This window comes from Mus pahari, chromosome 15 (genome assembly GCF_900095145.1).
Source record: "Mus pahari chromosome 15, PAHARI_EIJ_v1.1, whole genome shotgun sequence".
In the NCBI taxonomy this organism is placed as follows: Eukaryota; Metazoa; Chordata; class Mammalia; order Rodentia; family Muridae; genus Mus; species Mus pahari.
Window position 1 is genome coordinate 70,405,369 of NC_034604.1, and position 16,961 is coordinate 70,422,329.

The 16,961-nt window shown below is 48.9% G+C and overlaps 1 protein-coding gene across 1 annotated transcript in view; it reads left to right on the plus strand.

Moving 5' to 3' along the window:
* The window catches only part of Loxhd1 (lipoxygenase homology domains 1), a 106,328-nt gene that overhangs the window by 24,994 nt on the left and 64,373 nt on the right, over positions 1 to 16,961 (plus strand). The window contains exons 7-13 of the mRNA XM_029547112.1: positions 259 to 335; positions 2,022 to 2,218; positions 4,934 to 5,126; positions 7,757 to 7,917; positions 10,689 to 11,163; positions 11,645 to 11,799; positions 13,606 to 13,739. Of these exons, the coding sequence (XP_029402972.1) occupies positions 259 to 335; positions 2,022 to 2,218; positions 4,934 to 5,126; positions 7,757 to 7,917; positions 10,689 to 11,163; positions 11,645 to 11,799; positions 13,606 to 13,739 (1,392 nt within the window). The remainder of the gene's footprint in view (positions 1 to 258; positions 336 to 2,021; positions 2,219 to 4,933; positions 5,127 to 7,756; positions 7,918 to 10,688; positions 11,164 to 11,644; positions 11,800 to 13,605; positions 13,740 to 16,961) is intronic.

The following is a 16,961-nucleotide window of genomic DNA, read 5'->3' on the forward strand; positions in this document are numbered from 1 at the left end:
CTCCCCTCTCCCCTTTCCCCTCTCTCTCTCCAACATCTTGTCATCTTTCCAGTCTCAATTGGCTCTCAACCTTCTCCAGAAAACCTCCCTCACCTCGTTTGAGTTGTCATACTTTGCTATGAGATCTCAGAGACCCACTTTCTTCTGCTGAACTCAAAGCTCCAGACCTCCCTGGCGACCCTGCATGAGGGATATGACAGTTGGAGTGTCCACCTGTTCCACTCAAAAAAACTAAACACCCATCTCCTTTCTCTCAAGGTGGCTGGACAAAGACAAGGATGATGGACAGCTGGTCCGAGAGTTGCTGCCTAGTGACAGCAATGCCACGCTCAAGAGTGAGTTGTCCCGATGGCTGGGTGGTGGGTGTTCATTGGCATGACAGTTGCCTTTCTCTAGTTGAATAGGACCTCGATCTTTAGAAACATCTTCACTTTTTAGTTTGTGAGAGCAGCACAGGGTGGTGGAGAAACAAGGCATTGGTGGTCTGGAAACTTCTCAAACGTCTGTGCTTAAACACACAATCCAAGTGTGGCACGGTGTTAGTCCCTGAATGCATATGGGTTAACAGAGTAATAAGAACAATAACACCAGCCAATGGCACCATGTACAGATAGCCCTGCTTTGGGGCATAAATGGATTCTGAAGGGACTGTTGAATGAGCGCTTTCAAATGCTGGGGATTGTTCTGGAGCCCTGAAGGTCTCCTTACTAGTGATATGTGTTCAAATGCCATGTTTTGATTGTGAGCCTTAGATAAAATTTAAAAGAAACACACCCCCAGAATCCCAACAATGCAGCTCTGCATGTTTCCAGGGTATAGCTCATCTGAGCCCTGCAACAAACCTCAAGAGGAGGCAGAGATGAGGCTGTCCATTTGTTACACAGGGAAAGCAAGGTCTAGAAGACCTAGATACTTATATTTACTAAGGTGGAAACTAGAATATCCAGGGTCTGGGCTCAACATCTCAGAGCCTAAAACCTGGGAAGGAGCTCAAGAGGAGAGGAGAGCTCACCTCTACTTATGAGAGGACACGCCATGGCCAGAACACTCACACCCATGGTTGCTGATGGAGCTGGGTTCAGTTCCCAGAGTGTCTCCACCTTAGGTGGTTGTTCTTCCCCCTGCAGTAGGCTTGCATCTCACCATGCAGACAGACCCTGGCCCTTCTGCTCTCCTAGTCACAGCCTTGGAATGGTTTGCATAGAAAGGGGCATGAGAAAGAAGTTTTCTGGCTCCCATTGCATCTTTCAACAGCAAAGTGGTTTCTCCCAGTGCCCGTGGATGTCCCCAGTGGAGCTGATCTGTCAGGGCTAGGTCTGCTGCAGATGACCTCGGGCAGAGGGTCTCAGCTCATTTTCTCCAGTCCCTTTATCCCAGTGGGAAGACCCTAAAGAAGCATTGAGTGATGGGCCTTCCTCTGGTGTTCTTTATCCTTGCACACAGGATGGTGCAGAGATTTCTGGGAGATAAAGCAGGACATTATATGGCATCCTATTAGGGGAGGGAGTAGCTTTAACTGCCTGGCAAGGTTTGACTCCTGGATGACATCATTGTCACCATCTGGTGTCAAACACCTGGCCTTTGGATCTTTGCATTCCTGGCTTGCAAGGCTTGGCTGAGAGTACTTACAGTGACACCATAGACTGTGCACCCAACGTGATAAATACTGGAAAGCCCTGTTGCCTTTGGTGGCAGTTCCTCGCCCATCTGAAGCTGCACCACGGCATTTCCAGAGATGCTTTGAGTCTCTGATAATGTTCGGGCTCTTGTCTAAAATTGACTTTCCTACTCTCAGTAAATTCATCCCTCAGGACAGGAAGGGGAGGGGCCCTGGTTTTATGAGGGGGTTCCAACAGAGATGGAGGGAACTTCTATTCCCAGCAACAAGACCCAGGTTCCAGACTCCAGGGTCCTGACTTCTAGCCTGGGCGTTCCCTGGCTGAAGATTGCCCCCTCTTTTCCAACGCTCCTTCTACAACCTGCACTAACTTCCCCATCTCTCTCTGCGTTGGCCTGTTCAGATTTCCGTTATCACATCAGCGTGAAGACCGGGGATGTCTCTGGGGCCAGCACAGACTCTCGGGTGTACATCAAGCTCTATGGAGAGAAGTCCGACACTATCAAGCAGGTCCTTCTTGTTTCTGACAACAACCTCAAAGACTACTTTGAACGCGGCCGGGTAGATGAGTTTACTCTGGAGACCCTGAACATTGGAACCGTAAGTGTCCATCCTAGAGCCACGTTCCTACGTTGACCCATGTGTGTTCACACACACACTCACGCCTGCATCGATGTGCATGTGGTGAACCCATCTTAAGGAAAAGAACTGCACACTTAGGGGTCATTATGAGATTTTCCGTTTCCCCCATGGCCAGAGCAGCTGCAGACATGTGAGCAGTAGCTGTGCTTCTGGAACCTCTTTGGGATTGTAATGCACATTTTTAGTAACTCTACCCCCTCTCCCAACATTTTTACCTACATGCCAGGATTAGTGTAGATGGAATATGGATACTACGAGAGGAGGCAATGGACCCAGGGAAGGAAAAGAGAGAAGAAAGGACCAAAAGAAGGAATACAAATATTTCTCAGTTCCAGACCTGAGTGTGCCTCTGAACTGTGTTGAGAAGCGCATACTTCATGGGCACTCCTGAGGGATGCTGTCTTGAGAAATGGGACTCGAGAGTCTTTGTCCCTCACGGTTCCATGTGGCCTTTCTGTAAGTGATCTGAGCAAGTTGGTCACTAACTGGGAAGGCGGACTCATCCGTGATGGCAACTGCAAAAGAGGAAAGAGGCCAGAGTGAACTGTGTTTAACTGAGTTGCACTGAGGTTTACAAGGGATTGGGGGGGTGGGTGGGTAGGAGGACGGTCTACAGGATCATAGCAACGTTGGGGTAGTGAAGAAGAGCTGAGGAGAAGGTTGGGTGATGGGAAAGACATCTGAGTTTGCTGATTGGCACCTGTCAGAATTAGGTTTCTCCCCTCCCAGATCCCGAAGCCAGGAGCTAGGCAGAAAGCTCAGCCAATAGTCAATTGTTCTGACAGCATTTGGGTTCTGACAGCATTTGGGTTCTCTCGGGCAAGGGACTGAGGGACATCCTAGGTTTGCGGCCTTGAGCCACTTGACCTCTGCTAGTGTTGCGTTTAAGTCTTTATAGGGCAAGGTTGACAACACTCAGTGAAGAAATAGCCTGCTCAGGTTCAGGACCAGGTGAGGCTCTCTCTTGAGGTCACCTGGAGAAACAGGCTTAAATGAAAGACCCGGAGCACTAGGGAGCACTAGGGAGCACTAGGGAGCACTAGGGAGCACCAGGGAGCACTAGGGGCACCTTCAGCTTTGTCTGAACTAGGATTGTGTTGCACCTGCCAATCTCCAAGTATCCCCTGATGAGCACTGGGGTGGGCACTCACTTTGCAACCTCACCATCCCCGTGCTCCCTCTCCTGTGGGCTCCCCCATCTATCTGGTGCTCTGGACTCTCTTTTCTCACCAACCTGCACTCTCGGGAGAGACCTAGAGGCAGTCACTTATCTCTTGAGGGTAACGAGCATTTTAAGCTGAATCGATGACTGTGGAATGAAAATTTTGTTCCCTTGCGTGAGGGGAGAGGGTTGAGGGGAGAAGGCCGTGGAGACTTGTCCTCAGTGAATACTGTGGCCAAGAGCTTGGGGGGGTGGTGGTGTCACATTTCCACTGACTTGCTACATGCAAGTTATTTATGCTTCTCATCAGTGGTCTCATTCTGAATGATGGAGATGCCGTGGGAATTATTATTAGCATTGCACGTGTTATAACACCCACATGCTTGTAGCCAGGGCTCAGTATTCCCCTCCAGTCCAAGGAGATGTATAACTGAACATCCCTGACCTTAGGGAACCTCCAGTCACATCAGCTAACAGACACCCTCCCTTGTCCTTACTCTTCCTCATCCTGGAACTCCGACAGTCCCGGAGAAACAATGGCACTGTCCTCTGTGCCTGGGCAGGCGTTTGAGGGCTCTCAGGCTTTATAATCTTACCAGGTTTTCTCTGAGGAGTTTCAGGGCCTGGAGCTCCACACACTCAGCTGCGTTCGAGTTTCATCAACAACTGCAAAGAGGCACTTAGTATGTGGGAAAGCAGAAACCAGGGCTTGAGTGGACCATTTCCTAAATGTGGACAGTGGGTACTGAGGTTAGTGTCACCCTCTAAAGCATTACAGAGAAAAAATGCAAGGGTTCCTGGAGGCAATCTGCTAATCCCTTTTAATGTTCAAATTACCCTATGCACAACACTTCTACACAAACGAAAGCAGTTCAAACCCCGAGAAACCAGCTCCACATACGGATGCTGACGGACCGTGTGAGCCCTCATTCCTGTTGCCTACAGGCAAAGATGTTGCTGTGTCAAATAGCAAAGCAAGTGAAAATAGATTGCGAATGGACGGAGAGCAATGTTCCTTGGGTCCAAGAGTAAGAGAAGGATTAGGGGCAGAACCACTGAGTCCAGAGAGGTTGTGGGATGGGAATGACAAGGAAGCGACGCAGAAATGCACACTATGCTGTATTGCTTCAAACCAAGCTGAAGGAAAGCAGTAACTGTTCCCAGGCTTGCAGACACTTCTCTGCTCCTGAGACCATAGTCTCCTTTAAGTACTTAACAGACTCCAAAGTCCTTGCCAACTCCGCCCGCTATTGGCTTCTGCCTCTGACCTTCGAAGTGAGTAGGATTAGAGAGGAGGGGTTGGTGTCCTTGGGCAGGAAAAGATCACCTGGTAGCCTGGCCCCCAGGTTCCTGATTGAGGGGATGTGCTGGGTCACAGCTTTCTCCTAAGGAGCTGGAGCCCCCAGCTGAGGGGAGATTTTTGCACCAGTACTCAGAGAGACAGGGGTGGAGGCTTGAGTAGTATCTCTGCACACTACTGTTTACACACCCTTCCTGGGGTTTCCTTCCAGATCAACAGGCTGGTGATTGGGCACGACAGCACGGGCATGCATGCAGGCTGGTTCCTGGGCAGCGTCCAGATCCGTGTGCCCCGCCAAGGCAAGCAGTACACCTTCCCCGCTAACCGGTGGCTGGATAAGAACCAGGCTGATGGGCGTCTGGAGGTGGAGCTTTATCCCAGCGAAGTGATGGAGATCCAGAAATGTATGGAAGAGGCGGGGGGGGNGGGAGGGGCTTCGGCACCGGGTGGAGCTTCAGGGGGAGGGGGATGGAATCAGAGGAAGGAGGGGTTGGAGGGAGGATCCTCCAGCCAGTCCTACTGTGGACTCTGTGAAGGCAGCTGTTAACAAAAACAGGCCAAAGCCTTTGTGAGAGAGGGGCAGACTGCCTAACAGAGAAGGGGGAGCATGGAGCAGGGTGAGCGGGTAGTGGTGCGGCAAGCAGACAGGGTGACACAGGCCTGTGTCCCTGTGAGTAGCTTTTGTGAGGAGCTGAAGGTCAGTAGAACTTGTTTCTGAAGTCCTCCAAGGTCTATATGAGTCCTTCCTCATGGTAGGCCAGAGGCTTCCAAAGGTATAGAGGTGGGAGAAGATGGTGGACCGGCTCATTTTTCTATGGCCACTATATGCCCACCTCTCTCCTGAGAGCGGCTGCTTGCAGCTTTCTTGCCACAGCCTTCCTCACAGAAATTCTCTTCAAGAGCCACATGAAGCTGAGGTGGCTCTCCCTCAGTCAGAATGTGGTGTGCTTGCTGAAAAAAATATGGCCACCTGTATTAGGATCCCCAACACTTACTACAAGGCTAGGTTTGGCGGTCTGTACCTACTGTCCCAATGGGTCAGGGAGACACTAAGAGGGTTCCTGGGGCTCACTGGCCAGATACTCAACAGCTAAGCTGATAAGCTAAAGGAGAAAGACCAAATCTCGAAGAAGCAAAATGGAGATTGGTAGAGGATGGCACTCCATGTACACGCACACGCGTGTGCACATACACACAGAGACATTTACACACACACACAAACACATACACAGATAGGCGCACACACATATACATCCACACTCACCAGACAGGCACACACTCACAGACATGCACAAAACACACACACACACACACACACATGTACACAAATACAGACAATAGGCACACACACAATCAGTCAGGCACACACAGAGAGACACATAGAGACAGGCACAGATACACACTCACAGACTGGCACACAAACACACACAGACATATACAGACAGATACTCACAGGTAGGCACACAAACACACACATAAAAACACAGACACACAGACAATACATACACATATATACACTGAGACACAGACAGACAGACACACACTCACAGACAGGCACACAAACACACACAGAAACAGACAGGCAGACACACACACTCACAGACATATACAAAAACACACACATATACACACATAGACACAGACAGACACACAAAGACTCACAACTCACAGATAGGCACACAGACAACACACACACATACACACACAAGACACACAGACAGACACACACATATACACACTGACACACACACATTCACAGGCACACAAACACACAGACACAGACAGGCACACAAACACACACACACACACACAGACACATACAGACACAGACACATACAGACACAGACACACACACACAGACACACATACAGACACACACATACATACAGACACACAGACACAGACACACACAGACACAGACACACACAGACACAGACACACACGCAGAGACACACACACACAGACACACACATACAGACAGACACACAGACACACAGACACACACACATACACACAGGACTTCTTTTACCTGAAAAGAGATCCTGATACTGTCCTAGAGTAGTCACATCCATACATCCATAGACAACATGGTACCAATCTTTTAGGGAGACACGCGTACTCTGTGTGCAGTACCCTCTATTGCTATCTCCCAATGCCATGTTTCCACCACCCTCTAATATCTTGAGAAATATCATTTCAAAATACGCATGGCTTTTTCTATTCAGGGCATGTGTTGGTATCGTCTGGATGGTGCTTCTATTTAAATGAGCACTGTCATTCCAGCCTCTTGTCCTTTAGTAAATGAAGGAAAATAAATACAGCTTCCTGCCCTAGGATATCTTCCCCGCAACAGTAACTTTATAATTTAATTTATTTTTTGTCCCTACAATGTGCTATTAGTATAATGCTCTGGTGGTGTATAGTATTACAGACAATACAATATAAAATAAACATAAGCTTACAGTTTTACTGTAATTGGCTTACAGTTCTATACCCTCAGAAGTTCAGTCCCAGTGTTCTCGTATCTGATGAGAGCCTTCTGGATACATTCTAACACGGTAGATAGGGACAGAAAAAACAGGGGCACTCTTGACCTCAGACAGAGTGACTGAGCCCTCATGGCAGGATCACTTCTTAAAGCCTCTATATCTTACAATAGCAATTAGATTCCAATACAGAGGGAATAAACACTCAACCTCTAGTGTGCAGGCAAACAATAGGCGTACCAGCTGGTACATGGAGTCCCTTATTCCTGGTCCCTGAGAACACATGTGCTGTAATGGATGTCTAGACACAACAGTCTGATTGCAAAGGCTCGCCAATTTCTCCACCTACACAGTTCCTCTAAGCCTAAGCTTGTCCATCTGCAAAACTTTGGCTCCTTGTGTGGGGAGGGTCAGATAAGATGACACCCGTGAGGGATCGGGCATGGGGGATGGGCTTAGGAAGCACATGTGGGAAGGGCTGGGGAAGTGCTTACCGCTATCCTTGTTATCACTAACTTCCCCATTTCTCCCCTGTCCCTGTCCGCTAGTGGTCCACTACGAGATTGAGATTTGGACGGGAGATGTGGGTGGCGCCGGCACCACTTCCCGAGTCTTCGTGCAGATCTATGGGGAAGAAGGCAAGACCGAAGTCCTTTTCCTCTCCAGCCGCTCCAAAGTGTTTGATCGGGGCTCCAAGGACATATTCCAGGTGTGTGGGAGGTAGGCAATGCCAACAGAGAACTAGCAGTCGATAAGGTGGCGAGGCGCGTCCACCGGACAATAGGCTGCCTCCTCCCAGCCTGGGAGATGTCTCCTGGAGGATGGATGGGACTAAAATTGCCTTGTGCTCCTGAGGGATTCTTGGAAGAGATGAGCAGACTGTAGAGTTTTGAACTGGAAAAGAGAAAGTATGGGTGTTTGTCCCTGTTCTACCATGTGCCCTTGAATGGTAACGCCTTTCTTGGACCTGAGTTTTAGGGCCTGAAAAGTCTAGAAGCCCTTCCTTGTCTCACACTTGAATTACCTGGTGATCTTTAAGGGAAAGTGCTGTCTCATCCACACCCCAAGGCAGCCAATCATTTCTTGGAAGTGGACTATGTTCTCTGAGGCACCTTTCTCTTGGAAGTTCAGTCAGTGATTGCAATGCACTCGAGTCCACAGTGACTACTTCTTATTCCACCAGCGATGGCACCAGGGCTGGCTAGGTCTCTTTGCTTACTTCTCATCTATGGCTCTGATGCTGAACTTCTCCCAGGCTAATGATCAGTCCATATTTCTCAGTGAGGCCCCTGAGAGGTGGCAGGGATTGCTAGTGTGTTTTTAAATGTCTTTGGGCTTCCTCTGTTCACATTGCAAGTCTTTAGCTAAGAGGGAGAAGAGATGTAAACATGAGTTCGCTGTTGTTAAGGGTGGAGGATGCAGAGGCCACGAGTTTATGCTGGACATGAAAGCATGCATATGTATATAGGTGTACAAGCCCATATGTGTGCATCTGCAGACATGTGTGTAGAGGACACACAGTCTTGCTGAGTATTCCATGTGTGCTTTTATACCATAAACGCCTTGGTATTATTCAGTGGAGAGCCGTGTCTGGTACCCAGGAAAGGTGCCAGCTGACTTGGGCCCCAGCTGGGGTCACAAACGTCTGAAACATTACAGGTACAGAGCCTTCATTGGGTCATGTGTCCTCATACACTACTGGCAGGCCCACACTGATGTATTCAACCTTTTAGGGCCTCGTCAGCTTCCTCATCAATGTAACCCAGCTTCATAATCACTGCCTGCCTGGCATTGCCGTCCCCATAGCAATAAAAGAGTCAGCATCAGATGTGCACCTGGGAAGCTGTGAGCGCTCATAGAAATGTAACGGAACAGTGCGCAGTTCCCATTCCCTAAGCAACAAAGAAAGAGAGATTCTGTTTTACCTAGGCCCTGGGCACCATCTTTCTTGTCTGTTTCTGTATGAAGGCAGGTTAGCTCCATGGTGGTTTCCTGAGTATGAAGCTGGGGGAGCTTTGTTCTCATCAAGGTCAGGAGTAAAAGTGCAGGCCACTGAGGAACTAGAGCACAGGCTTGGCACTCAGGTGGGATAATTGGAGGGACTGGAACTTTGAAAAGAGTCAAACATGAAGACGGGTTCAATATCAAGGTCACAGGGGAGTCAGACAGAGAGGACTTCAGGTTATGCTCCCCACAAAGTCTGAGCCTCAATCCTCTCTTCCCGAGGAAGTGGGACTCATGACACCATGGCACTGTGAGGTTGAAGAGCCACCGTGCACTAGGCCTATGGGAAAACACGCAGAATGGTGGCCTTTGTCCTCAAAAGGAACTCATAGCTCATTAGTTTCTCATCACTGTGACAAAATAATTGCAAAAAACAAATCAACTTAGGGACAAACGGGTTTATTTCAGTTTGTGTTTGATGATGGCGTCCATTGTAGCAAGGCAGAAGAGTGAGGCGGCTGGTCACGTGGTGTCTACAGTGTTGAAGTGGAGAGCAGCAGGGAACAAGGCCAGGCTATAAAACCCGAGGTCCACGGCCAGCGACTCAGTCTCTTCAGGGTTTCACAAGACAGTGCCACCAGCTGGAGCCTGGGGGTTCAGAACAAGAGCCCTTGGGGAACATTTTGTAATCAAACCACAACGCAGCTCTAGAGCCCCAGGATGGCAAGATAGGACCAGACCCAGCTAAGTCCAGAATGGCAGGATAGGACCATGATGGCAGGATAGGACCATGATGGCAGGATAGGACCATGATGGCAGGATAGGACCATGATGGCAGGATAGGACCAGACTCAGCTAAGTCCAGCCCTTGGGAGCTTGAGGGTCTGATAAACCCAGGCGACTGGGAAGGATAGAGACCTCTGAGGAAATGGGTGAAGATTTTGTTTATTTGTTACCAAAAAAAGGGAAACATTTCTTTACTTATTGGCAAAATGATATCTTTCCTAATAGTGGATACATTTGTAAAGAGAACACTGGAAGATACTGTCTGACTTTTTTTTTGGTTTGGTTGTTTTTTTGTTCTTGTTGTTTGTTTGTTTTTCAAGACAGGGTTTCTCTGTGTAGCCCTGGCTGTCAAGGAATTCACTTTATAGACCAGGCTGGTCTTGAATTCACAGAGATCTGCCTGCTTCTGCCTCCCGAGTGCTGGGATTTAAGGCATGTGTCACCACTGCCCAGCTCTGTCTGTGTGTTTTTAAGGTAATAATGAGACCTGGGACTGTGAGCAAGTTGGGGTTGGGAGTAAGAAGAAAATAACAGCAGCCCTGGTACAGCGAGGGATTTGTGGGAGCAAAGAGTAAGGAGACAAAGCTGAGGTTGACTCCATCAAAGTTAGAAAGAAGTGTTTTCCTTAAGCCTGGGGAAGAGCCGGGCATAGTGGGAGACCTCTCTATACAGCAGCTCATCACTGGCTTCATGGGGGAGGCAGGGGAGGATGGCAGGAGCCATGTCAGCTGCTGCCTGCACTTTGCACAGCTGGAAGCGGTGGACGTGGGTGAGATCTACAAGATCCGACTGGGACACACAGGCGAGGGCTTTGGGCCCAGCTGGTTTGTGGACACAGTGTGGCTGCGGCACCTGGTGGTGCAGGAGGAGAACCTGACCCCGGAGGAGGAGGCCCGGAAGAAGAAGGAGAAGGACAAGCTGCGGCAGCTGCTGAAGAAGGAGAGGCTGAAGGCTAAGCTGCAGAGAAAGAAGAAGAAAAAGAAGAAAGGCAGTGATGAGGAGGAGGAGGGGGAGGAGGAAGAAGAGTCCTCCGAGGAGGAGTCCTCATCCGAGGAGGAGGAGGAGGAGGAGTCAGAGGAGGAGGAGGAGGAAGAGGAGTATGGGCCAGGGATGCAGGAGGTGATTGTGCAGTACAAGTTCGATGCTAACCGCTGGCTGGCCCGGGGCAAGGAAGACAATGAACTTGTCGTGGAATTGGTTCCAGCTGGCCAGTCTGGTCCTGAGCGTAAGCCTGGAATAATAATAATAATAATAATAATAATAATAATAATAATAATAATAATAATAATAATAAACCAAGGGGCCATATTTCCCCCTAAAGGTACCGGGAGGTGGGGCAGGGTGATTCAATGTCCCTTAGGTAGAGACTGAGTAGGTGGGACCCCAGTGTGGTTCGTAAATAGCTTTCCTGACCTGCACTTGGAAAGTGACCATTGACCCCATCTATTTGGAGCTAAGCCTCTTAAGGGGAAAATCATTGACTTTGGGAGGAACTCTCACATACCTTGTTAAAGCCAGATGTGCGGGTAAGGCAGGAGCCCCATTTGCTCTTGATTTCATGGCAAAGACAAGTCTTGTGTGGGAGGAGGGTAGGCTGCCATGGAACAGCTGTAGAGCCTTCTGGCTTCCAGAACCCACCTGGGTCCAAGGGCCGGGCCCACAGCTCTGTCTCGTGTTCTCAATGCTGCATCTTTCTGTGTCTCCAGCCAATACCTATGAGGTCCAGGTGATCACAGGGAACGTGCCCAAGGCTGGCACCGATGCCAACGTCTACCTGACCATCTACGGTGAGGAGTACGGGGATACAGGGGAGCGGCCCCTGAAGAAATCAGACAAGTCCAACAAGTTTGAGCAGGGCCAGGTAGAGTGAAAGCTCTCTGGCTCTTGGGTGGGGGAGACCCAGAGGTGGAACATTTTGCCCGCGGCCACCTGGGCCAGCATCGTGTCTGCTGTGTGTCTAATAAGGTGTTACATTCAGTCTGGTGGGGTCTGGCTGCAGCTATGGTGCTGTAAGCACCATCATTTTGCAGAGAGTAATGTTAAAACTACAAACAGATTCCTTCAAGGGAATCCCATAGGCTAATTGGTCTTTAGGATCATCCAGAGAATACCATGTTTAGACACCAGGTGAGCTGAGAAGGTTTTAAAACCAGTTTTCTTTATACTTGTGTGTATGGGTGTTTTGCTTGTGTGTATGACTGTGCACCAAATCCATGCAGTCCCCACAAAGGTCAGAAGAAGGCTTTAGGACTGGAGTTATAGACACTGGAAATGACCGTGTAAGAGCTAGGAGTCAATTTTAGACTTCTAGAAGAGGGGCAAATGTTCTTAACTGTGGAGCCATTTCTCCAGCCCCCGAGTTTGAGGCCAGCCTTGACTGTAGAAAGCGACTCTGTCTCATAAAACAAAGAGATGGCACCTTGGAGAGGCTTGGTGGACAGACAGCACTCAATCTGGATAGTACGGTTTAGCTCTGTGCCAGGGACAGCAAGATTCTCAACATAACCTTGAAAGAGTTGAAAGATCAACAAGTTTGATCATTGCTTGATGTTAAAAGAGCTTGTCTTTGTTAGTATGTATCCACATTGAACTATTTAGAGGTGAAGGATCATAGTATCTACCACCTATTTTATAATGATACAGAAAAAAATAAAGTAAGAATGAGAGAGAGAGAGAGAGAGAGAGATGAAGAAGGAGGCGGAGGAGGAGGAGGAGGAGGAATCCAGCATCTAAGAGAAGGCAGGCCATGATTATATCTATTTCTGGAGGTTTTCTGCAGGTTTAAATTCTTTCAGAATGAAGAGTTTTTAAACAGTGTATCCAGGAGGCCCCATTCACACACTGGGTCTCTGTTCTGTCTACTTCCTCTGATGCAGTGGCGACCCTCAGACTTGTGGATGGCTCACACTGCACTCATCCTCCAGCTCAGGGAGGAGCGGAGCCAAGTCTTTCCTGTCAGCCCGCTTGCCTTTACTCAGGCTTGTTCTCAGCAGGTGCTCAACACAGTCGTTTGTACACTGAGGACGAGGGTCTCATTGGGCCCCTCCCCAACATACATACCCATCACACATGTGAAACCCAGTGGGGGTGGTGGTGGTGGCACACACTCTTAATCCCAGCAATCAGGAGGCAGAGATAGGTGGATCTCGCTCAGTGAGTTCAAGGCCAACCTGGTCTACAGAGCTAGTTCTAGGGACAGCCAGGAATACACAAAAGAAACCCTGTCTTGAAAAAACAAAAACAACCAATGGGAAACCAGCTCACTTGTCTTCTCCTCTGCCTCTCTCAAGGTCCCTGTCCTTGTCCTTTCACTATTTTCTTTGATACGACACAAGTGAGAAGGTGCGTTCACAGGCCCCAGGGAATAAAGCAAAAGTGTAAGAGCTGGGCACAGTAGTGTACATCAGTAATCTTAGCACTTGGGGGTAGAGGCAGGAGGATGACAAGTGCAAGATCAACCCAAGCTACATGCAGAGCTCACAAACAAACAAACAAACAAACAAACAAACAGAAGTACGGTGCTAACACCAGACCGAGGAGCCTGAATTCATCATGCCCCAGCTCTGGTTGCTCTGGGTTCTATGGTCTTCCTCTGAGTGCTTGAGAGACTAGAGCTGAAGGCAAGGACATGTGTTGCCCGTCTGAGCCATTCTTTCTCTATTCCTAGACAGATACCTTCACCATCTATGCCATTGACCTGGGGGCTCTTACCAAGATTCGGATCCGCCATGATAACACGGGCAACAGGCCAGGCTGGTTCCTGGACAGAGTAGACATCACCGACATGAATAACGAGACCACGTGAGTGAGATCTGAGGGGAGGGAGAGTCAGAGCTATGACTTGGTGATAAACTAGTCCTGGAGAGAGGACTAGGTATTCGGAAGTGATGTCTGAGGGTGGGGGTGGGTTGGCTGAGGCCAGGATGAATTTGACCACAGAGGAGTCTGTGGGAGCCTTGCATCCCTTCTCTCCCTCTCAGGAGCTCCTGCCCTGTCAGATAGTCTTCTAGAACACCCACTTCAGCATCTCATTTCACCTACAACTCTCCATGGAGAAATCGACCTAGAGTACTCTGTCTTAGTGTTCTGAGGGCCAGAGAGCAGAAACGTTTTCTTAAAGGGCCACACAGAAAACATTTCCAGCTCTGAACACCATCTGGTCTTGGTAGAAGGCTCCGTATTAGGAAAGAACAAATGTAGCTTTAGCTGAATGTCCTGATGCACACTTTAATCCCAGCACTTGGAAGGCAGACACAGACAGATGTCAGTGAGTTCAAGGTCAGCCTGGTCTACGTAGTGAGTTCCGGGCTAGCCTGAGCTACATAGTGAGATCCTGCTTCAAAAGAAAACCAACAGAAATAGCAGCCTTGGATGACACTGAGGTGGGGAGCAGACCTGTGTGCTAATCGAACTTCCTGTGTGGATGCTGAAATTTGAGTTTCATGCCCCGAAATGCTACTGTTCTTTCGACCTTTTCTCCTCAGCCACTTGATGCAAATCTCTGGTTAACTCAATGTATGTAAGTGGATGGTGGGCAGGACGGTACCTGATGGAGACTCAGAACCACCCTCTGACCTAGCCTGGGAAGAGTGTGTTTGGTCTTCCCCATAGATGAAGGTGCCCTTGCCCTAGAATCAGCTGGAGTCAGTGCCAGACACGACATCCAGACCACTGATGTGCACTGTGGTGTGTTCCCACCGCTAGGTCACACTGCCTCTTGGATGAGGGGCTTCTCCATATGGAGTTCAGTGGCGTAGAGGAAAGCAAGCCAGCTCTGGGATGGTATCAGGACTGCCAAGGGTCTGACAGTATGTGCGATTTAGTAAGCACTTAATAGGTAAATATTTGTTGAATAAATTTCTTGGGCTGCAACCTGTCATGTCTTGGACCACCCTCTTGTGCTAAGCTCCACACAGGACAGGGATAACTGATCTATTTCCCCCAGACCCTACCTGGTCATTACAAGAGGACCTGAAGCAGACCTCACAGACAGCTCTGGATTCTGGTTGCCAAACGGTCTTGTGACGAGACCACAGGGTCCTGACCTGGGTGCACCCTCTGACAAACTCGGGATAGGTTACCTCTTTATGACTGTCATTTCCTCTTCTAACAGATTGGCTTAGTGGGGCCACCCTGCTTAGGCAAAGGCCGAGGTTTTTCAGCTGGGCAAGGCCAGAATGCTGCGGAGAGATGGACAGGCTGGAAGGACCCACGACCCAGCTTCCCCTCCCGTTCCATCCGGTTAACTTCTCTCATCTGTTGGTTTGACATTTCAGGTCCAGCCCAACAATTTAAAAATTACCGTAGCTTTGTGATCTATTTGAATATCTGTCAGCACTTGTCCTATTTCATGGTCTTTTAAAAATATTAACTACTCTTACTTTTTTTTCAAATCAAGACATTAAGTGATTTAAAAAAATCTACTCTTGAGAGTTTGATTATTCTGCCATTAAATGAGTATGTGGGGAATGATATATTTAGAAATTAAAGTGCCACCCCCCAGGTACTTTCCCTCTCTTGTCCAACTGTTCCTTTCTGCATTTCAATAATTTGCAACAATTTTCTCCTCTGAAGGGCTACGGGTTCTGGTTAAGTCTCTGTCCAGACAGTGTGTGCTTCTGTCACTCCTGTGAAGGAAGTCCTCTCCCGGGTCCTTCCTTTCCTTCCTTTATCTTTCTGTCCTGCCTGTTTCTCTCTCTCTCTCTCTCTCTCTCTCTCTCTCTCTCTCTCTCTCTCTCTCTCTCTCTGTCACTAGTCTGTGCTGAGTTAACAAGAGGCCCTCCTCAGTAACGAGCTGGCTTCGACAGTCTTCACACAGACACTGAGCACAGCTTAATCTTAGAGAACACAGAGATGTTCATAGAGTCCAGAAGACAGAATCAGAACAGCAGATCTCCTAGAGAGGCACTGCTGGCCCAAGGGGGCCCCAAGGTCTTCACTGTGAACTCCCAGCCTTTACGGGGTGGGGGTGGGGAATGCCCAGTGATCAGAGGGTTAGAGAACACTGGCCTCATCCCTCCCCTGTCTGGTAGCAACCTCCCTTCCAACTGGTTCTCTTGGACCTCTCTCTGTCTCACACCTACCCCCAGTCTTCTAGCAGAATGTGGTGGCTCTTGGCTCAGAGGAGCATGAGTCTGAGACTGTGGTGACGTGCCACCACTTCACCCCTCTGGCCACAACCTCCTGACTCAGTGTCTTATGTCACACAGACCGGAGTTCTTCAGGCCTCTGCTCCAAAACCGTACAGAGGCTCCTATCTTCTATAGGATGAATATAGCATCTCCTACCTGGCTTAATATAGTCTCTCCATCTCCTCTCCTAGTTCTCCATTCTAACCCCAGACTGCTCTGCCCCCACCTCTGTTTTGCTCAGCTCTTGTTATTCCTGGAGCCTTTACGTTAGTGGTCCTCCCTTCTTGGCATCTCTCTTCCCCCTCCCCCTCCCTGTCTAGGCAGGTCTCTCCCTAGCTGTCAAGGCCTCATGGACGCCTGGCATGCCGTCTGTGTTCTTGTCTCTGGATCCCTTTTTATCTGATCTATTTAGTTGTTATCATTTTCCCACAGTGACACACGTAAGAAGGGACCTCCTTGTGGTTACTACTGTGGCTTTGGCTTCTTGGTATCTAGAAGAGAGCTAGGCAGAGAGAGAGCTAAGTTCGGACTTCTAAGCTCTAGACTGAGGCTATTGCCAGCAGCAGCTGCCGCCGCCATTATTTATACAAAATAAAGTGAGAAATACCATCTATACTCATTTCCTTCTTTATTTGGGGCATTCACTGTCTATCAAGCTATATACTTAGCCTTCCTTTTGCTTTTAATTTGAAGCAGGTCTCACTAAGTCACCTAAGCTGACCTTGAACTTCTGTTCCTCCTACTTCAGCCTCTCTGGTAGCCGGGATGACAGGTTCCAGGCCATCAGCCCTTGCTAGCTATTTACACTTAATGCTGACTGTGCAATCTTCTCAGTCAGTTTTTACTTTCAAGTAAGGTGTGTGTGTGTGTGTATGTGTGTATATGTGTGTGT